This window comes from Cyanistes caeruleus, chromosome 14 (genome assembly GCF_971803275.1).
Source record: "Cyanistes caeruleus chromosome 14, bCyaCae1.hap1.1, whole genome shotgun sequence".
Taxonomy (NCBI): Eukaryota; Metazoa; Chordata; class Aves; order Passeriformes; family Paridae; genus Cyanistes; species Cyanistes caeruleus.
Window position 1 is genome coordinate 16,730,266 of NC_141714.1, and position 22,795 is coordinate 16,753,060.

The 22,795-nt window shown below is 39.7% G+C and overlaps 2 protein-coding genes across 6 annotated transcripts in view; one reads left to right on the top strand and one right to left on the bottom strand.

Annotated features, from left to right (window-relative positions):
* Positions 1–22,795, top strand: part of DACH2 (dachshund family transcription factor 2) — a 245,090-nt gene that overhangs the window by 110,565 nt on the left and 111,730 nt on the right. For 4 of the 5 annotated variants that reach the window (XM_086850075.1, XM_086850073.1, XM_086850074.1 and 1 more), the window contains exon 2: positions 11,610–11,725. In XM_086850075.1, coding sequence (XP_086706201.1) covers positions 11,610–11,725 — 116 coding nt within the window. Of the gene's footprint in view, positions 1–11,391; positions 11,477–11,609; positions 11,726–22,795 lie in introns of those variants that run through there. The other variant, XM_086850076.1, reaches the window with a different exon arrangement.
* On the bottom strand, positions 12,316–14,932 carry LOC147650599 (uncharacterized). Its single transcript, XM_086850077.1, has 4 exons — positions 14,298–14,932; positions 14,009–14,103; positions 13,683–13,757; positions 12,316–13,582 (listed from the first exon to the last, which is right to left on the bottom strand). The coding sequence occupies exons 2-4, from the start codon at positions 14,080–14,082 to the stop codon at positions 13,345–13,347; spliced, it is 387 nt and encodes a 128-aa protein (XP_086706203.1). The 5' UTR covers positions 14,083–14,103; positions 14,298–14,932; the 3' UTR covers positions 12,316–13,344.

The following is a 22,795-nucleotide window of genomic DNA, read 5'->3' on the forward strand; positions in this document are numbered from 1 at the left end:
CCAGGTGTGCAGCGTTCCCAGATGTGCAGAGTCCCCAGGTGTGCAGTTCCCAGATGTGCAGTTCCCAGATGAGCAGTTCCCAGATGTGCAGCATTCCCAGATGTGCAGTTCCCAGATGTGCAGAGTTCCCAGATGTGCAGAGTTCCCAGATGTGCAGTTCCCAGATGAGCAGTTCCCAGATGAGCAGTTCCCAGATGTGCAGAGTTCCCAGATGTGCAGAGTTCCCAGATGTGCAGTTCCCAGATGAGCAGTTCCCAGATGTGCAGAGTTCCCAGATGTGCAGACTTCCCAGATGTGCAGTTCCCAGGTGTGTGGGAGGGTGCAGGCCATTGCTTTCCACCTTTCAGGTGTTCATTTTTGTTTTTCTCCCCTCCCCACGTGGCTGTAGCCTAAAAAAAGTTCCAAGCAGTTTTGATCTGTCACAGAATCAGTTTGAGATGATGCCTGCCCCCTCCCAGAGGTGCACCTGGATCTTCAGCTGTCCTGGTACTTGTCCTTCTGCTAATTTGGCCATGAAATAAGAGCTCCCACATCTGTACCTGATTAAATGCACCAAAGAATCCTGGATCTGCTGCTTGGATACATCTTCCTTCACGAAAACATCCCTCCCTAAACAGAATAATGTATTCAATATGGAAGGTGTTTTACAATTCTGACTTCAAAACCTGGATCAAGAACGTGAAGCCCATTGCTTTTGGAAATAATTCCCATGCCTGAGCAGTAGTAGGCAGAGTTTTTCATTAAAGACTTGGTGGTGAGGAAGATGATGTAGAACAGCAAATTCCTGCCATTCAGAAAGGCTCTGTTACAGCACATGGAGAAAGAAAATACAGAGGGGATTCTGTATTAATTGGCACTTGATAATATGCTTTTAGCAAGAAATATGAAAAAATATGTAATATAATAAATATAATATAATAAATAATAATATAACATAACACAATATAATACAATATAATATTTATATAATATATAGTTTATTTGCTTCCTTACTTACTTTTTCCATAGAATCTGGAATTTGCCCTTGAACAAATAGCATCCAGGCAAGATGCTGCACATGCCACACGTGTCACCTTCTGCAAGAACTCTGCTTCCCCTTGGTTTTGCAGTTGATTAAATAGCAGTTGTATTCCTTGTATAAAATCTGAGTATCTTGGACTGGTCTGGTGGGAGGGGACAACAAACTTGTTCATGTTGGAGCACGAGCCCATTTGCATTGAGAGGAAAAAAAGGATTCTTTTAGCAACTTTCAGGGTAGCAAGATAGGATTTAAATGAATTTGGCTCTGGACCAGATAATCCTCTTTTGTTGATGTTAAACCACTGGCCACAGCAGTGATTACAACGTAAGAGTACAAAAGAGGCTTTATTTACACTACACTTTTTCTTTCATGTTTCTAATCATAAAAATAAATATGTCTTATTAGAAAAGAAAAAATTTACTTATTTACTTGTTTGCATGCTGGGAGGCATTAAGTATTTCCTTTTCTTGGGGGAGGGAGGTGTGTCACTTGCATTTAACTCAGCTAAAAATAAAGGAAGATAAAACTAATTTAATTTTAGAACGTAATTTTTTTATTTGTTGAACAACTGTTTTAAAATGGATAGCCTGCTGTGAAAGAAACAAAGCACTTCAACAAAGCAGGAAATCAATAACCACAAGAAAGCCTAAAGAAAATGAATGCATACAGTGAGCAAGTGACAGAAATTATTTTCTGGTGTAAGAATGGTAATAATAGAATGCATATGGAGGGGATGAATAGCATGATAGAAATATACATAGAAAAGGCATGTTCTCTATTTCTAGTTTGAAATAATGACCTCTGTGTTCCAGTACTTAAACTTGGAAGGGTCTAGATGGTGGTTTTCTTCCTGATTTCCCCACCCCCCAGTCCTAGGTAAATATTTATGCTTGCAAAATTTAGTAGGCTGGCCACCATGGAAACGTATGTCTTTCATTTATCTCCAGGAAATATGGTTACAAACACTCTTTTACTTGAATTCTTTCAGTCTTTTTCAGCAGCCTTTAAAACAACTTCTTGAGTGAGGAGCAGGAGTTGTGTGTGACATGTGAGTGGGATTCTGGGGCAGCCCTGTGTTTGTCCAGAGGTGGATGGTGCTAGGAGGTTACACCACGGAATTTTTGGGAGAGTCAAGCCCTTGGGTCTGGAAGGGAAGTCTTTAAAAGACATCAGCAGCAGGTATGACTTGTCTGCTCAGCTGTTGTATCTACTCCAGGACATACTTGAGTTCAGGAAATCCCTGAACTTGGGAATAACTTGTGCTGCTTTTCAATAGTCTGAGCTGCTTTTTCTGTAGTTGGCTTCTTCCACTTTTTCCTAATTGTGTATGAGAGAGAATAATGTGTATAATACATAAATGTGTATGAGAGAGGTAAAATGACCTCGTGTTCCTCACTGGGAAATGATCTGTGACTGTGGTGAGAAGGGTTCCTTGGTGTAGCTGTCGATGGAAAAGCAGACAAGCTTTTGGTCTGAAAACACAGAAAAACAAGTAATATTTGAGGTTTACTATGAGCTGAGAATAATTATTCCCTATATGTTGCCCCACCCTGGGGGGGAAAGGGAAAGCTGACTAGTGGAGCAGAGGGAATATTACCAGGAAAGGGAAGAGTGATTCAGGAATCTCTTAAGGGAGGGAGTGAAACCCAGTGCTCACGTACAGCAGGGAGAGGAATGAGATACCAGAAACTGGGATCTTTATGGTCCCATGGGTTTGGTACCCAGCTGAGATCACAGAATTACAGATTCTTGCACCTCTCAGCCCTGAGGCTGGCCACATTCAGAACCAGAATTCAGTGGGGTTCACTTTCACAGTCACATCAATTATCTGCTGTAATGGAGTTCCCATCAGGTAGAGTTTCTCTGTGTGTGTGCACAAAATAAGGAAAATTTCTACATTCCTGTAGGTTAAATCTCACTTAACTGATAATACTTCTGTGGTTTTATATATTCATATTAGCATCTTTTCAACACAAGAAGATTTTATAGACAAAATTTAATGTTAATTTTGCCAAAAATTTTCTTCTGTCCTTTTATTTTCTCATGGTTCTAAAGGTTTGTGCTTTGTTGTTTGAAAAATTCTTTTCCTACTGTACATTTGCAGTAGAAATAATAATCTTGTCTGTCTCTGGAGGTAACAAATGAAATACCAACTGTCACAAAATCTGGAAAGGTAAAGGTGAAGCAGTGAAGCATCCCTGTTTCTGCCTGTCTAATTTCATACTGGTCCAGGACCACCAGCAAACTGAGGGGTATTTTCTGTGTAGTGGAGTTCAGCACTCAGATGTTTACTTCTGGACAGAATCACCTAATCACAGAGGCTCCTTTGGGAGGGAACAATTCCTCCTTTCAGCATGGACATAGGTACAGAGGACTGCTTCTATGTTCTTTCATTTATTATTCTTTGAAAGATGAATTTCTGTTTTCTACCTTTGAAGGGTCTTTGCCAAGATTGTGAAAACACCGAAACTTGTAATGCAGAGATGAAAAGGAGTTAAGGCAAGAGCAGTTTCCCATTGCATCAGCCTGCAAATTGCTCTGACAGCACTGTACCACCACAGCACAATGCACCCCTGTTAGGGAATTAATATCAGCTCCCCTGGGTTATGTGATACTCAGGGCTGTAAATACGTCAGGTCTTGCTCCTGGATTTCTGTCCATAGATAATAGGCTTAAACAGTCACATTTTTTACAACTTCCATTCAATGGAGGCTTACTGAGATACAGCTTGGTGGAAACCAGCATTATTTCAAAAACCTTTTGTTGTAAAACATTCCTCTAAATTGGCATTGAATTCAAATACAGGTCAAAAATAAAGCTTGGAAGGGTCTGATACAGTTCAGACATGGGTGTTTGTAATAGATGGTGATTCCCTGCTTAGAAAGTTTCCATGCAAATATTTGTGGGTGTATTGTAAAAATAAAGTCATTCTTGAAAAAAAATTGGCCTGAATTAAGTGGTGTGAAAGGAGATTTACAGCTCCTCAGTGTCCTGGCATATCTTTACACAGGGTTGGAGTGTGTGCTGTGATTCTGTCTGTGCCTTGGCCAGCATCAGCTGTTGGGATGGAGCTGTGTTCTTCCCATGCTGATCCCAGTGCCTGCCTTGTCATCTCCTCATCACTGCTGAGCTTTCACACACAGGTGGAGAAATCCTAAAAAACCTCTTCAGTGGTTGGTTCTACCTTCTGAATAGTCAGATCCTCCAAGAGATTAAAAAAAAAGGAAACCAGTAAGAATGCAAATCACATCATAATATTGGCTATAATCTGCAGTGGTTCCCAGCTCTGACTGGATCCAGAATCCAAGCAGAACCATCCAAGCAGCTGAGCTGAGGTTTGCAAGGCTCAGAATAAACCTGGCCATGTGTCTGGCACTTGCACATTTGGTTTAGCTGGACATTGTGGGGGGACATTGTTTTGACAGCAGATCTGTAATTTGAATTTGTGGTCTGGGTGTGCCATTAGTGGCATGATTCCAGCCTGGACAGGCCCCCTCCTGCAAGGTCTGGTCTAGGCAGGGTGGGAACAATGGGAATGAAGACATCCATAGTTAAATGCACTGTATTTTATCTGGGCCAGTGTACCTCCACTGCACACAGTTACTGACTTCATGCAGTTGTGTTAAATTTCTCTCAGTATCCCTGCATCTGCTGGAGTCACAATTCCAATTCCTTCACTACCACACCCTTAAATTGAGCTGGGGCAGTGTGGAACATGGATCAGCCTCCAGCTCATCTGCAGCCATGAGTCTCCCCAATTTGGAAACTTTTGGTGAGTTACCCCCTTTCTCCTGTGGTCTTATTTAACAGGAAAAACAGTAAAACCAGGAATGCTGAGGTACTGTTATATCTGCAGGCACACTCATAAGTAATTGAAGAGTTATTTAAAGTTTTAAATCTCAACAATCCAAAAAGCCTTTTTTGATTTTAGACTTACTTTGTAATGCCTGATTTCAGAAATAAGCAATTAAACTTGGTTAAGTAAGAGTTAGTGACAATCAAATACAAGGAATTCAGGTAATTTTTCTGACTGTAGACCCCAAGTCAAGTTTTAAATACCTACTGGATTTTCACTAATTGAGAATTTTTTAGGATGAACACAGTGATAATGTGCTTACATTCCATTCTTAAATTTATGAAGTTGTAATATTCCTCTGGAGTCCCAGCTCTGAGCAATTCAGTGCTTTTTATCTTATTGTAACACCAATCACAACGACTGTGAAAGTTCAGCTTTGTGATGCTTTAGAACAAACTCCCGCTGAGGTTTTTCTCTGAGGACATTCCTGGCTGCAGTTCCCTGGAGGATTTGGTGTGGAGATGATGTTTTGGAGTGTCAGAGCCTTTCTGCAGGTGTGTCCCCTGGCAGGTGAGCTGTGCTGGCCGCTGCCCCGAGCGTTGCCACAAGCACCAGCTTCTCCTCGTGGGCTCCAGCAGCTTCATCTATGATTAATGTTAATTGGCCATTTTGCATGGATGACTTTTTTTCCCCTGCTGCTGAGCTGGCTCCTGTTGCCTTTGATGTGGTGGTGATCCGATGTCCTGCCATGGCCAGAGTGATCGCTTTGCCAGCGCACACAGACTCAGGTTGCTGCGGGGTCAGGGTTTGCTTCTCTCCTTAAACACTGAAAGGTCAAGCAGAGTTTAACTACCCCTGGCATCTTTGAAAAGTTGTAATAAATGCCAAAGCCAGGAGATTATTTTAAGTCCTTGCTGCAACTAAAAATCTGAAGGTAACGGGAGGAATTTTAACTCATCAGGATGTTACATTTATTGGTAAATACTTCAAAAAGTACCTTTCACAATCACTAGGGGGTATTTCATGATCTTTGAAGAGATGAAAAATTTTAGTTTCTGGTTCCTGTGCCAGTTTGAAGAAAGTAACTAAGATTGAGGGTGTGTGTGTGTTTTATTTAGCTTTTTTAAGTGTTATTTTTATTGTGTTTTTCTTTTTTATTTACGTCTGAGCACTTGCACCACTTACTGCCACTATTAGCAGGGCAATTTACACAGAGTGTCATACAGAACTTCAGTATTTCTCCTTCAAGCCTAATAAAATATGTTGCTATTGAAGAAATCTGTGATACATATGAGAGCTTCCTAAATCACAGGTCTAGCATATTTTTGTACCAAATAGCTCCAGCCTCATGAAATCAATAATTAATTTATTAACTGGATCTCTTTTGGAAAAAAAAAAAACCAACAAAATCAGCAGTCCTGGCGAGGCTGCCTCCTGCCAATTCATAAATAGTTGATGACAAAAATGAAAAAGTGTAGAAGTAAAATTCAAATCTTAACGATCAAAGTATTGGGTACCTCATCTATCACAGCTTGGAATAAACATATCACAGAAAGTGTCATATCTCATTGACACTGCAAAACATAATGCTTTCCCTTGTTATCTAGCGAGCTGCCAAGGCTACAGAGTTTATAGGCTGCTAAGATAATGTGCTGCTGGTAATCCACTTCACTTGCAGAAATATGAAGTACTGTTGAAATATATTTCTACTTGGTTTATTCTTTGCTCTCCAGAGGGTAGGATGCTATTTCAGTTCCTCTAAAGAAGCTCAGAGAATGAAAAGCAAAACATCAGGATAAATTATGCTAAATGGTGGACTAGACCCCAGAGGAAATCATGCTTCTGTGCTACAGTATTCCTCCATTTATCTTAAAAATGTTACATCTAATGTTAATTTTGTAAAAGGAAAGCATTCAAAGGTTCATCTGATCCTTTAAATAATAGTTTTAGTGCTGTAGTGTTATTCATCAAGCTCCTGCTATCATAACTAACTTTCCTAGTTTTGGCAGACCATTCATACAGAAAATATTTTGGGCTACTAACACATAACATTTTTATTTCACAAAACACAAATAACCTAGCAATTACACTCCAAAACTTAACAAATAATTGCCAGCAAGCAATTACCATTCAATTAAAGAGTAATTACATGGTTATTTGTGCCCTGTAAAATAAAGCATTACTGAAATCAGTAGCGCAATCAATATTTTAGCAGAAACAGGATGCTGCAGTGATGGACCTTTCAACCTGTGCTGATTAAATTGTCATCCAAATAACAGTTTCCTAGTTAAATCACCACATGTTTATTTGTCTTGATTAATATGCAAATTCTCTTCTGATTCTAGTAAATCTCCTATATTTAAAAGCACTAAAGTAGAGCACTATCATACATCAGCAGTGATGTGCTGCACGTTTCCACTGATTAATTACATTTTACAAAGCATTGATGAATTTGAGGATTTTATGAAAAATGCTTGTCTAGAATGAGCATAAAATAGAGTTACAAAAGATGGAGCTGATCAGTAACTGTAAGAAAATCACAAAAATAAAAACTTATTTCATATATTGATTCAAATTAGAAATCCTTGTGATATCAAGGGAATATATAAAACTTTGAGAGAAAAAAATAATAAAATTAGCTCTCAACAGGAGTGGAAAATAAAGAAGAAAAGAGACATTAATGAACAATTTCTCAGCATTTTATTGTATAAATTTCAGCTGTCAAACTTACTGCTCAAAATGTAATTTATTTTCTGACAAATTTAATTTGAACCAAAATTTAAAAAACGAGCAACATTCAGATTAGTTCATTTTTCTCTTTCAAGAGTTAGAGATTTTGTGGAGGTGGGGTGAAGAGGATGACAAGAATGACTTTATCACCAAGGTGCAAATGCAGGTAAAATCCAAAAACCTCCAGTCATCCTCACCTTCAAGTAACTGGTGACCCGAGGAGTTTTTGGGTTTGAGAAATGCCAACAGAATTCTAATCAGTACAGACTTTAATTAGTAAAAATATAAGATTCCTGAAGGTATACATGGGAAACAATATTGTACTTCTGTTTAGCCTCCATGGTCTTCACTTGGCACCACCATGATTTTTGTTTCTTTAAAAAGATTTTAAAAGATACCCATAAACCAGAAGTTTCTGACTGAATTAATATCTAATTTCGACTTGAGTAGTTTTCCATTTACAAAGATCTATTGATGGCTAGTACAAAATTTCTGTGGAGATTTTAGACTCTCAAAGAAATGCATTTAAAATTGTTTGAAGGTGATTGTTCCTGTTTATGCCTCCTTTGTTACCAACGAGCAAAAGATTTTTCTACACTTCTTGAATATGTAACTTTCTTGTATAGGAGAAAGGAAAATGTGGAAAAGAAAATGCAGTAAAAGAGCAGAGTGACAAAAGATGAGCAAAAATATTAAATAAAGTTAATATTTATATGCTAATGCTATTAGCATTTATATGCTAATACTTCCATAATCACAAATTATGTCTTACTCTCCCCAAATGATTATTCTGCATGCCTTGGATTTACTGTTCAGTGCTTTTATTAGCAGTTTTGGCTGAATTGTGGAGGTTGCATATGTTTTAAATAGTAAATGTGAAATTTGGTGGATTTCTAGACCATGTGGGATGATGAGAGGGGATATTGGGGGAATGTTGAGACACAGGGCAGTGACATTCCATGGCTTTTGGTGGTGCCAGCAGAACTTTCACAACAGAAAATAAATCCCATAAAAACCTTATATCCATTGGTCCTTTGTGCATATCTTGCAAAAAACCCCCAAGATTTTGAGCAAACATTTGTATCCTGTTTCTGTGAAATTCCTGGTTTCACATTTAAACAGGAATGCCAGAAGATCTGTTTCTGGCCCAAGCTGGAAGCGTTTGGACTCGAATACGGCACTTTCTGGGAGTTCTGGTGTCCTCCAAAGCTAAAGGTGCTGGTTCCTGGTGGGTGACACATCTCTGGGAATATCCAGGGAATCCAGCTGGGATGTTGAGGTGTCTGCTGCAGTGCTGGGGGCTCTGGGGTTCCTGGCCTTGCCTGAGAACCAAGCACAGGGCACTGAGAACTGCAGATCTCAGCGTTGCAGACCCAAACAGGTCCTTGCAGGTGTGTCACAGCCAGCTGTGAGCAGCATCCAGTTTTTCATTTAAAAGCTGAGATTAAATTAGAGACAAAGGATTTAGGTTTTATTTGAACAGATACAGCTGGGAACAATTCCATTCAAATTATCATGGCTACAGCTGCATAAGTCAGCCCCGAATCCGGGCCCTAGGAGTTCCTGATTTACAGGAATACTCACTAAAAGGGCTTTCAGTAGGGTAGAAGGACACTGCTTTTTCTTCAGTCCATCACACCCCTTCCCCAAAAGGTCCCCAAAAGGACCCCAATCCAAGAGACACAAAGTGCTGTGTTTTCCCAGTGGAACTTCTTTTGCCTATAAATACATAAAAATATAATATAATATAATATAATATAATATAATATAATATAATATAATATAATATAATATAATATAATATAATATAATATAATATAATATATAATATAATATAATATAATATAATATAATATAATAAATATAATAAATATAATATAATATAATAAATATAATAAATATAATATAATATAATATAATATAATATAATATAATATAACATATAACATAACATATATAATACTATAATAAGTATATTATATATAATATATTATATGTAATGTAATATATATAATATATAATATATATAATATATATAATATATATAATATATATAATATATATAATATATATAATATATAAATACAGTCAGCATGGCCCTGGAAGGGAATGGAGTAAATTTTTGATGTAACTTCTCTTCCTTCACCTCTTGGGCTTTCCATGTGGGTCAGTGCTCAGGCCCAGGTGTCACATCTGCTTGTGGAAACACCTTCAGCTCTGCTCTGCTCAACCTTTGGGCCACAGGTCCTGCTCGGGGCCATCAATGACAGCTTCTGCCAGGGCAAAATCTGCAGAACCAGGGCTGAAATTCCAAAGTCCCCCCCTGCTCATCCTCTGAAAACACAGATCACAACTAAAAAAGTCTCTTTGTAAAATTTTTTAAAGCCTTCTGTTGCACTTTGAAAATATTTTTTCTTAGATTAATACCAACATAAGGAGTTTTCTGCAAAAGTCTTGTTAGTGTTTGAGCTCAGGAAGAAAATGTTTTGTTGTCTTGTTGATTGAGCTCTTCCACTGGAGAAAGCTGCTAATTTTAGCTGATTTGTAGGGTTTTTTTCAGAGATAGTAAGTGCCAGCTAAGCACTTACACATGCCTGTGGATTACAGGCTCCTGTAATTCAAAAGAACAACGATTCCTGTTGGTTCAAAACCCCCACGAATCAACCTAATGCTGTCTGTTAGACAATTTTGTTGTGCAGGGGATGATTTCAGCAGGTGATTTTAATAGAGAATGCATGTGTGCATCAGACTTCCCCTGGAAATCAAATGCTCTTATTTTAGGTTTGCTTTATTATAGCCCAGTGGTTCTTGTAGCAAGCTTTACTGCACAGCCATCATAGTATGATAAACAACTGAAAGCATCAAAAAGAAAAATGGAAAAAATACCAAATAAAATGAAATTCAAAATGGACAAACCTGAAGGTAAAAAGAGGGGGGAATGGTTTTATAGAGATAAAATAATAAACAAAAAAAATGATTTTGTGCTACTTTGATGTACAGTAAAACAAAATAACACTAGCACAGTGTGAAAAATGAGCAGGTTAATGGTACCTCTGTGGAGTGCTGCTGGAAGTTGTCTTCATTTAAATGCAGAGTTTGTCGTGCATTGATGGAGGGCTTTGCCACTGTAACTTGATAGAGTGAAGTTTAACTTAAATTTCTTTGTGAACTAGAAGTCATTTTGGAAATGCTTTCTATTCAAACCTCATTCATTGTTGCAGCTTAGTTATTTTATACAGTGTTTCACTCTATGTTGTCAAAAGCTCTATTATTCAACAGAGTAAAATCTGTTACGACCAAAGAGAGGCAGCAATACTTTTCCAAACATGAGGAGGTTGCATTTTTATTAGGTGGCTTGAGGAAGAGTCGATTCAGATGGTTTTTTGGCCTGTAAATCTGTGTTATGATGGCAGGGGAGGATGGGGACCTGTACACACTGAAGTAAAGGCTGAAGGTGATAGCTGAGAGCAAGATTTCAATGGAACCAGTCTGTGAAGGGACCTCTTGACTTTTGGATTAAAATCTGCATCCGTGATTCATCGACTGGTGAGGTTTTTGGCAGGCTGGGCTAACAGCTGGTTTGATCTATAGCAGTTAAACCCACCAGTGGATCTGTGAAGGTAAGTGGTGAGCTTTGCAAAGCTCAGGGTTAAGTTAATGCTGCCCTTCAGAAGGAGACAGGTGCCTGCCGTGGCCCCAAGCAGGGTTTGAGGTGATGTCGCATTCAGGGTTTCAACTCCTCATCTTCAGGCATCAGCCTGTAATTTCCAGTGTTCCAGGTGCATAGCAGAGACTTGGGAGCAGAACCCCTCTCACCAAGCACCTGTGAGGTCACAGAAGATAATGGAAAACCTTACTGCTGGCTCATGTGAAACCTGTGCAGTTCTTCCGTGGTCAATGGAGCGATTTTTCCCTTTTTCCATTCCTAGGCAAGACCTTCTGATATTTATTTTCGCCTATCACTGATGGTTCACGTATTTTATACAAATCAATGGCATGTGCAGTAAGCAAATGTTTCACAAAGAAAATGTTGTTTTAATTTCTGCTCTTGTCTCCCACCAGCTCCCGCCCAGGAAGACCCCCCAAGCGTTCCCTGGGAGTGGCGATCCAGGAAAATGCCCGGCTGCTGCCCCACGGAGTTCCAGGCCTCTTATCACCAGGGCTTATCTCTCCAACAGGTAATAAAATCCATCAGATGATCAGCCTCATCTCTTCATACTGCACAGCAGTTAAAATAAACTAATATTGATCTAACTGCCTTGTCCTTCAGGGCTTTTGCAGGCTTTAGCAGAGGTTACATTATTGGATTTTTTTGAGCGTTCGTGAAAACTCTGTTTTGCTGCTGCAGTGACTGAAATCTAATGGATTTGTAATTTAGTTCTTTATTAATTGTAATTTCCTTACAGGAAATTCCATTAAATGTGTTATTTTAGTTAAAAAAAAAAACAAAAAAAGCCAAGAACAACCTGAGAAGCTGAACTATTGTCTGGGAGGCCTGTAAGAGGCATTTCTTCCTTTGAAATGCATGTGTGTTTTAGTTCTCGTGGGATCTGAGCAGCGTGGCTAATGCCTGCTGTATTGTAACCCCATTAATGTGTGCTGGGGAGAGACAGAGATGCTTGTAGGAATTACAGAAGAAACACTTGAAAAGCAGATAAGTCCACATTGCCACAGTGTATTGTGCTTTAATCATCTGCTTTCAGTATCATAAAGTGAAAAATCTAGCATGAAAATATGTGGAATTATAAACATAATTTAATGCGTACTATTTAATTTCACTTCATTAATTTATTAATAGAGTTTAAATTAAATCTTGTGCTATCTTGATGAGTGTTTTAATTTTTTATTAATTGCTGTATGCTAAAGGTAAGTTGATTTTCATAATAAAGCTATATTCACAGGCTGTGTTCGTAAAAGTAATTGCTAAAATATTCAACAGGCTTAGCAGTTTCAGGATTGCTGTCAAAGTCCAGTCTAAATAAACTGTAACTCCCTAATAGCCAAACATAGTGAAGTGTTTAGGAGAACATAAAGCTGTAGAATATGCAACAGGAAAAGCAGAATTTAAAAAGATCCTTGCTGGGAGTAAAGTGCCATCTCTCCTGATCTCACAGATCACTCTGCTTGCAGAACCTGTGCACTGCAACCGAGAGTGCTTTAATTTCCCTGCAGCTCCAGGTGTCCCAAGGATGTCACAGGGAGCCAAAACCTTCCCTGTGGAAGGAGGGAAGAACATTCCTAAACAAGAAAAAGTTGGAGCTGTTAAAGTATGAGAGCACTTGGCCAGAGCCACGTGCCACAGTTGGGCTGCTGCAGCTTTGTGCACTGCTCATGGTTGTGACAGGGATCCAGAACTGTGATTTCCCTCCTGTACTTTATAAATGAGGGGCTTTTTTTATTATCTCTGTTGAGTTCTCAGCTCAGGAATTTCATGGCTTCGTGTTTATGTGACTGCTGATAGACAGGAAAGCCCTAGAGCCTCTTGCATCGATAAGTTCTTCTCTGAAATCCAGAATATTCCATGTTACTTTTCCACTCTGTGTGTGTGTGTTTGCAAATAGGACACAACTCACACAGACTGCCATGTTGCTTCGAACTGGGAAATATTTTAGGATGCGGCGTGTTGGGGATGCACAGTGAAGTATCACAGACACATTCTGTGTCTCGCAGATATTTTGAGTAGCACACAGTTTGGGAAGATGATGAAGTTGAATTTCCAGGCTGCTGGGAGTTGTCTGGAGCCTGAAGTGTGAGTGGGCTCCATCCCCTGTGGTTAGCACACGGGGAGGGGTGTCTGTCATCCCTGACCCTGGGAGAGCCTTGGGGAGTCCCAGACAATGTGCCTGGAGCGGCTGACGGGGTTTGGGAGCAGCTTGCAGAGGGGGAAATGCCCATTTCCCAGCGTGGTGGTGTCACCAGGGGCTGCAGACAAGGAGGGTCCCCGTGGCTGAGGTGGCCCAGCAGCAGCAGGATGGCTCCTGAGCCCTTCACTCGTGGCCACAGCTCCCCAGGGGCTCCTGGGGCTTAGCTGGTTCCTAGGGAAAGGACAGAGGAAGAGTTGGGGGAGTTGCTGAGGAAGCAAAGGTGCCAAAAGAGGCTCTCAATGGAGCACCCCATTAGCTTCATCATCATTACCTCTTTTTAATTCTTATTACTGATTGCTTTGCTCTGGGTGCCTGCAATGCTTTAGGGTTGGATTCTTTCCTTTGGCTGAAATAAGAACAAAATGGGTTTTAACACTTGTCACAGAACAGAGGTTTTCCTTCCAGGTTTCCCAGTGGTGGACTGGAATAAAAGCTGTCCCCAGCTCCCATGTGGATGTTTGGATGGCTGTGGGAGGGGAGCAGGAGCAGGACAGAGGAGATTTTGCAGCATGGCAGGGTTGGATTCCTCCCCTCCAGAAGAGCAGGGGCTGGTAGGGAGGAAGGACAGGATTTTTACATCTCGAGGACTTTGGTTACCTGCCCCCTCCAACTGCAGTGTAATTGCCCAAAGCATTTCCTCTGGATGTCTTATTGTCCTTGATAATCCTCATGTCTGGTATTTCCCATTCTTCCTACAGCACAGATATGCAGATGTTAATGTTAATCTGCCTACATTATTCTAATTTAAAAAAAAAAATACTCTTATGTGGCTCCCTCATTTGCTGTGTCCAGCTTAGCATCTGAGTTGTTTTCTTCATTTTAGTGGCAGGCTCCACATCAGCAAATGCAGCATGATTCATCCAGCATTGCATTTTTTCATTTTTACCTCCTCTCCAGCCTGCTGTCACGTTAAAGTGGAGGCAGTGGCGTCCAGGCTGGCTCTTGCTTAGATGGATGGGTCTGGAGAAGTCGCAGTTGTGGCTGCAGAGCTCGCAGCTCTGTCTGGAGGGGGTATTACAGAGTGATGATTAGTAACTTCCTGCAGACTCAGACGAGCCATCTGTGTTTCCACTCCTTGAAATGTGCTGTTATTTTCATCACCCATTTGGTTTGTGTCAGCTCGGTTTACATGGTCATTTTCACATAATAAACAGGTAGTTAAATTAGGCACACTGCATTTCCCAGTGTGGAGGGTATTTTTTTGACCTCTTGGCACAGCGAGCTCCATCTCCTCTTAGACCAAAGTAATGTGCAAGTGAAGCCTCGACCTTTTTAAATGTTTGTAGGTACTTCCCTCCTTGGGGGAATGGGAATATTTGGGTTACATCTGGGTTAGTGCTGTGCCTGAGAAAGATGGGGTGGAGTGTGTGGGATGCAGACCCCTGGGAAGGGCTGTGGAGGCAGCACAGGAGCCCTGCGCTGACTGAATCCTTCAGGAGCTGATGTTAAGCACTGTCCATTTCATGTTCACTTAGGAGAAAGTGTTTTCCTTTTTGTATTGGTGTAGGAAATGTGGGAATCGGCGTGGTGCCCCTGCCTGCTGTGAGGGCAAAGCTAAAAACCTGCGTGTCACAGAGGGGTGGTCATCAAAGGCTCAGTCCTTCAAACAATGCCGTGGGATGAAGTGACATGAACACAAAAAAAGCTTTATCTCCTATTAATGTTCAAGTCTTTATCATCAGTGTATCTTAACAAGACAGCTGGGACTTACCCGTGGAATAGATTCTCAAGGAAGTTTTGGGGTCTGAAGCACTGGTTTGTTGTGTGGAGAGAAGCTGAAATCTGTTATGTGATGGTTCAGCAAACAGTTCGTATGGAACAAAGCTGAAAGAGTTGTTGGATCTTTTGATGATCTGTGCAACTCCTACCCCTCATTCAGGCTGTCCTCAGGAAAGGTTAGAAAACCACTCTGCCTTCATCACAGATTTTCTCTGCTCAGTCTGTAGAATGGCTGCTGTTACTTCAATAAAAACACTTTGGGGGCTGCTTCATTTTGTCTTCCAAGGTATTGGAGAGGGTGGCTCATGGAGAAATCATCCTGTCACCAGAATTTTGTGAGCTGGTGGCAGTTTTTGAGGCAGTAGGATGGGATCTCTGTGGGTACCTGTGGGCTGTGTCCTGCAGCTGGAGCTGGCAGTCCTGGGGAAGGTGGACATTTTCTGGGCACTTTCTGGGCATTTTCTGGGCATTTTTCTGTTGGCACTTTCTGGGCTCTGCTGCCTGGAGCTGTGGAAGCCTGGCAGGGCTGGCAGGGGACAGCTGGGAGGTCAGCAGAGGGATCACAGTGAGGATTTAGGGCTGAGAGCTGCTGTGAGCTCAGGACAGGGATGGCAGGAAGCCTGGCTGGTGGGGAAATGAATGAGAAGAGGAAAAAAAGGCATTTTCAAGTGGTTACTCCAGCAGAAGCAAACCACCTGCATTGCCAATGTGTAAGATAAACTGCTATTTTCATTATCAGCTGCATTAGTTTCACCCCTCTTGAAATGATTCTTCTTTTATTTCATGAGCAGTTAAAATAGACACTTTGTTTAGAGTTTTTAAGAATGCAGTGTTTAAAATATTGACTCATTCGTACAGATACAAATACTTTTTTCAGAACAGTTTTGTCTTATTAATACTTAAAAGAATCTGTTGTGAACTTAATAGTTTCAGGTAATTAATAATTCAGTGGAGTTAATATTTTAATAGCTGCACCAAGTCACATCATTGTGGGACTCAAATAGAGCAGCTCACAGGATATAGTAACTTCATGTGTTCCTTCCATTCAGCAGTGACAGAGCAGCCACTTAGTTTTTATTCAGAGAAGGGAGGATAAAACAGGATTTGCTGCAGTCTTTAGGAATTTTGATGTGGTATCTCTGTGTTAGAGGAGTGGAGGAGACTGGAGGCTTCAGGGCTCTCTGGTGCCCAGTTGTGTTTGTCAAGGTGGGCACACATCAGCCAGCACAGCCTGTGGCAGCTCCTGCTGCCAGCGATCCCACGGCCCCTCTCCTCACTTCCAGCATTTAACTGAACATTTCTGTGTGTTTACATCCCATTTCTGTGGCTCATTTCGCTGTTTACAATTACCCTCTTTTAAAATTTTTTTTTTCAGTTGTCATAGGTGACATTTGAAAGTTCCATTTATAATGAGAAACATATGCAGGACTTTGTCATTGTTGGCATTACCTGGCTTGGTAGAAATTATTATTTTTAATCAAAGGCAAACACACTGATTAAGGATGCCACAACACTCCTCTGCCTGTGGGGAACGTTAACAGTTTATAAATTGTTCTTGGTGACAATTCAGTAGTGAATTACTTTGATATATATGGCTAATAAATTAATATGATTAAGTTAATGAGTAGTACAAGTGTTGCCAAACTCCACTCGTCGGGCTTTTAATGCTGCTCCACATTTGCAGCTCGAGCTTCCCCCTGTGGTGAGAGGATCAGTGCTACCTACGCACTGTCATTGTGATAAATGGCATATCCCACAGTGCCCTGCACTCCATCTGCTGTGTCCCCAAAATGAGAAATATTTTATACAAATCACACACTCAGAAGCTCAAAGGACTGTGGAAAGATCTATTTTTTCAAACAATAATAAAAATGCATACGTCTCTTTAGCAACTCTTCATTTTTACTGTCATAATGAATGCAGATAGATTTGGGAAATGAAAGCTCGTGTGAGTAACATAGCAAAGTTATCCACTACACAGTAAAGCTGACAAATAAGTTACATGTGCGCTCTTTCATTTTATCATGAAATGTTCTTAGATAAAAAATGATGTTAGAACATCTATTTAACTGGATTTTAAAATTAAAGACCATGTGTGCAGCATGATTGAGTACCACCCATCTCATGCCAGCAGATTTCTGTGCTGAAGGGAGCCTGAATTGGAGTGAATGAGGAATGCAGGATCATATCATTACTCTTTTAATACAGCCATTCAGTGGAGTTCTGATAATCTGAGAACTATACTTGGTGACTGTGAGTCACTCAGTTCCTCTCTTTCCTTTTCTCTTTTAATATTATCTTTCTTCAAGGATCCATTTTCAGTGTCTGCTCTGTCGGGTGGGACATTACGTTTTTGACAAATGAATAGCTAAAGCTGTTGAGATTTTGCTGAATGGTTAACCTTGTTGTAAATTTAATTTACACTTAGCCTCAGCTACTAATTGCTGTCCGAGAAGTGTGAAACTCAGCAATATACTTGGATTTTTTTGTATTTGTAAATTTTTTTTTTTAAAAAAATATTTATCCTACTGAGTTTCTACATCTTCAGAGAAAACAAAGTTCAACCAGGGTGGTCACATGAGAGAATTAAGATTGTATCATCCTGACACTCAGGACAGGGCTGCTCTGAGCTTGCCTGATTTGCAGATGGAAGGGGGAAGCATTTGAAAAAGCTGGCTGAAGTGTCACAGAATTAGCAAAGCCATGAAGTTTTCATCTCTCTGTTTTTAGGATCCATGGCATTTTTTTCTACCAGCTTTTCTGTTAGTCTCCTGTCCCATGGCACCGAGGTCTGCAGTGAACATAGGACCTGTCTGCTTCTCTCTCGTCTTCAGCTGACTCTGAATCCTTTTTTAGCTCTTTCAAGTTATTGTTAAGAAGTGCCTAAAGTCATAAATAGCATCAGGAGGTGTGAAGGATTTGCCTTCAGCACTCCCTGTTTTCTGGAGGTCTGTTTTGGCAATAACACTGTGGTAATTGAACTGGTTTTGTTAGGTTTTATTTTCCTTTACAGTAACTTTGATAAACTTGAACTAATAGTTACCAGTATCACAAATTAATTGTAGTTAAATGCATCTCATTGTGTTTGTGTAAGATTTTCACACTGACTGCATTTTGTGTATCCTGCAGCATTTCAAAGACTTGTTAAAATCAAGTAATCTACATACAATTCAGTTCTTACTTCCGTGACCTAAAACTAAATAGGTACAATTTTAAGTGGAAGGATAGTACATCTCTAGTTGCAGAAAAATGCTGATCTATCATCTACTTGCAATGCTAAAGGCTGCTATATTTACATAAATAATATTCTCTTGAAATGCAGCGTTCAGATCTGCATTAGATTGGAGTAGTGTGGTTTCCTAAAGGAAAGCTTTATAAAGCAGTATTTTGGCAAAATTTTTGGTGTAGCAGCACTGGTGAAGTTATGCAGGAAAAAGGAGAGAATAAATCTCAGTGGATTAAAAAATAATCATGAAGTGTACTTAAATCCAGGTGGTTCCATAGTTCTGGTCAGGTATCAAGTGCTTTCACTGTGATTTTAAATGTGTTTGTGCTCTGGCCCTTGTCCTATAATCCTGGAGTCCTACACGAGGGAAATACTTCAGTGTGATTTAAGATCAGCAAACAAATAATCCCATTGATTTGGCTTAGGTTACTTGGTGTCTGAAACACAAGTGTTTTCCTACTTCCCAGTGAGTTTTGGAGAACAGGTTCTGTAAGGATTCTTTCCAAAATTGCAAATGCAGTGAGTGCCTGATCCTAGGATCACACCTTGGCTGGAGCAGTGTCTCCTCCTGCACAGGAACAATATGCTCTTCTCTCAGCCCTTCTGATGCCAGGGGCTGGCAACAGATTAGAATTTGTGATGAGCAGGAAACATCTCTGTCTGAGCAGTCTGAAGAGGTGCACATTTTTATTTGGAAGCAAGAATAACTAAAATAGATCGATTGCCTGATCACTCTCATGAAGTGAAGTTTTAGTAGGATTTCACTGGAAATGCATTTGTATAAACTATTGTATTGTACTATATTGTATTGTACTATATATTTGTATAAACTATTTTAGTTGTATGAATTGCTTTATCACAGTGAACATTAATTGGTGTAAAGCAAAATGAGCAGACTTAATAAGTGTAGTATTGTGCACCATCCTCTGCTGAGTGGTGAGGCCTCTTGGTTTGCTGGTGTTGCTGATCCTGGGTTGTAGCTCTTTGAAAGATAAAATGTAGGGCTGCAGTTCTGGAGGATTCAATCTAGAAACCAAAATCATGCTGAAAATCCTGCATAAAAAAATAGAAATTCCTCCAGCTACCAACCTCCTGTGACTTGAATATGAAAAGCTGTACTTCAGAAAGAGAAGCATTTTATATAATACATGTCTGAACATAAATGACAGACATTTTATTAGGAAAGGAAAGCCTTTATTAAAATATAATGATCTACATTGTTTTTATGTAATCTAATGAATTACAGTAAAAGCCTGAGAAATGAGCTGGAAAAGGTAGAGTACTCTCCCATGAAAGCAAGCTATGATAACCTTTTTGTAATTCTTTAACATGTTGAAAGAGTATTTCTACACAGACTTATTAAATTAAGCAAGGTCACCTTTTCATTTTGTTAACAGAATTAGTTTGCCAGATCATGGACTTTGATTCTGAAAAATGTAGATGAATCATGCACTAACATATGTCAAGTAGAAAATTGGTTGTAAAATGTTAAATCATTTTGATGTACGTTACATCTTTGTTTTTACTGTTGAACAACTGAAAAAAATTAAATGCTTAATTACTGGGGGTTTTTGTATTTGAATATTGTTTGGTAATAATAATAATAATAATAATAACAACAATAAGAATAATAATAAGAATAATAATAATATTTCTAAGTGGACTATCTCTTCTGACTGGGGCAGTCTCAATCTAATATTTGCATAAAAGGAAGAAAATACTCTCTTCAATAGCAGTATAACATTTTGTTCCTTTGACATGCAGTATATAGGCATTACCCTGAAAGGTTAGCTGTAAATAATAACCAGTCAAACTGGGCATATGCCTAAAGATGAGCACATATATTACATTTACCAGTCTGACCCCAGTTCAGCAAAGCAGGAATAAAAGTGACATCATGTCATGCAGGTTGTTCAGATGTGTTCCCAAATCTCTGCCTGTGTCTTACAGTCTTTTTATATAAGATGTGTGAGGAAGAAAATGATATTTAACAGATGTTTCATAATTTTAATGTAAAATCTTCTGTGTTTATAAAGAATTTCATAATCATTCCTAATTAAGAAATAATGTCATATATTTTTCTGGTCCCTTGGAATGACTTTATTTTTTTCCGTCTTTGCCTTTGTCACCTCCATTGTTAAAGAAGCGAAGCACAGGCTCTTTTCTGGGATATGCACCAGAATTGAGAGAACATGCCAGCATTAGCCCCAAGCTCTCTGTAAACAGGAGAGTGAATTGAACGGGTAATTTTCATGGTGTTTGTGTGGTTTCACATGAAAAAAGGCAAATGTGCAGCTGTAGCCAGATCTCACAAGAACAGGAATCCTGGTCCTGGTGCTGCACTTGGTTTGGCCCTGGCAGTCACAGAGCAGGTGACTTCATTACACTGAAATCAGGCAGAAAATGTCCTTTTCTGGCCACTCGAGTGAATCAGTCAAATTATCGAGTGGCAAAACTAATTCTATGCCTTGGGCCATCAGAGCTGCCACTTCCTATAAGTCAAGCCTTCCCATAGTGTGAAATTGTTTTTTATTTTATTCTCTTTCATTTATTATGCTTATTTCAGCTAATCCACTCAGTGAATGTGAATTACCCAGCACACCAAAGCTGTTTCAGATGTGCAGCCTTCTCCTGCCTTGCTGGTGAAACAGGACTGGTTTCTTCCTAAGGAACTCCTGATCTATTATGACCTATACATTTAAAGTAATAGCTCACTTTTTCAGATGAGAACTCAAATGAGGAGAAGGGTTTGAATATGGTTTTAAATTAACTAAAAGTGCATATGGCTGAGCTCCTGTTTTAAAAGCACTTACAATTCAGATGGGTCACATTTTTAAGAGCTAGAAATATATCTACAGTGAATTGTAGGCCATTAAGTACTAGGTAATTTGAATGACTTTGACAGAAAAAATACTCCTTTGGAAGGCACTGAATATTGTTTTCCAGCAGTAAACTATTGCCTTCAATTCTGTCAGAAACAGAGCTGAGATCTGCTCAAAGCACTCATACAGGTGATATACCCTAGGCAGTAATTGGGTGTATAATTCTATCCAAATGGCAATCCCTCATCTGACTGTGCCCTCTGGTACACAGCATTAACATCTTCCAATAAAAGAAGAGCAAAACATATGGAGGCTTTTATTTCAAGCAAGGAAAAATCAAAAAGAGTAATGAGGATAAAAAGTAAAGTGCCTGTGGTGATGGGCAAGGCGAGTTACAGGGGAGTTGCTACAGCAGAGTGCTTCAGAATAGCACAGCAAAAACAGCCTGAAGGCACCTCCCATAGGCATCCAAATGCAAACTTCCTTCATGTGCAGGACCAAAACTGGGAGATGTGCATGTATCAGATGCTAAAACAAAGAGGCATCACGCAGGAAAGACCGGGGAGATTGCTTGAACTGCTGGTCACACAGAGCTTGGAGCTGATGGGTGGAAGGAAGGAAAAAGAAAGGCAAGTTGAAAGGCTCATACTGTGATTAAGATGGATGCGTTGCTGACAGTGTCAGAGCAACAGCTGCTAAATCTAGGAGGCACTTGAAAGAGCCTCTCCATTTTGTTAGGTATGGAAGTCAATAGGTTATTTGGGCTAAGAACACCCTATTATTCAAATTCAGCTGACCCAGAAAACTTTGCCATCTCGCAGTGGCAATTCAGAGGGATCTGCCCTGGTGGGTTTTAGTGCTTCCCTTGTCCTGTGGAGTCCTGTATAATATATGGATATATTGATCTCAAGATTTCTTTCCTGAAATTCATTAGATTAGTCAGTGTAAAGCTTCAGAAGGCTGTTTTGTGTTTGTAGCTGGGTTAGATTGCTGAAAACTGGTCAGCAGAACCCCTTATTCAAGCCCACTAAACGTCAAGGAAATGCACCATGAATTGTTTTGGCTTTCCTGTTTTGGAACTGGTTCATTACAAATTTTAATTACAGAAAATATTTCTTCAGAGTAGCTTATCAGTCTACATTTGCTAAGCATGAGTTCTAATCCTGTTGAGAATTTATATACATTTATGGGAAGTTTTCACTGTAGATTGCACTCAGGAAAATATCCCAGGAAGAGTATTTTTGCCCATTGATACAAACACATCCTTCCCTTTCTGTTGTGTCTGTCCTGATCTCTATTTTTCCTTTTATCATATGACTCTGCATTTCCTTTTTTATTTTTTTGCCCTTGACTTCTCTGTCTGCACCACAATTTGTGTTGACCTTGAGGTTGCCCTCAATTAGCTGAGCCATTCCCAAACCATGGCCCATCCAAAATCCTCTGCACCCAGCTCCTGATTGGAAAAGCAGAGCCATCCTAGAAACTGCTCCATCATTTCTCTTTTCCTTTCAAGTTAATGTTTATTTCCAGGCAGTAGAGAGAAGGAGTGATACAAAAGAGATAGGAAGAGGAAGCAGTAAATCCTGGGGTGTTTTGGGTGGTTTCCTGTGCTCAAGC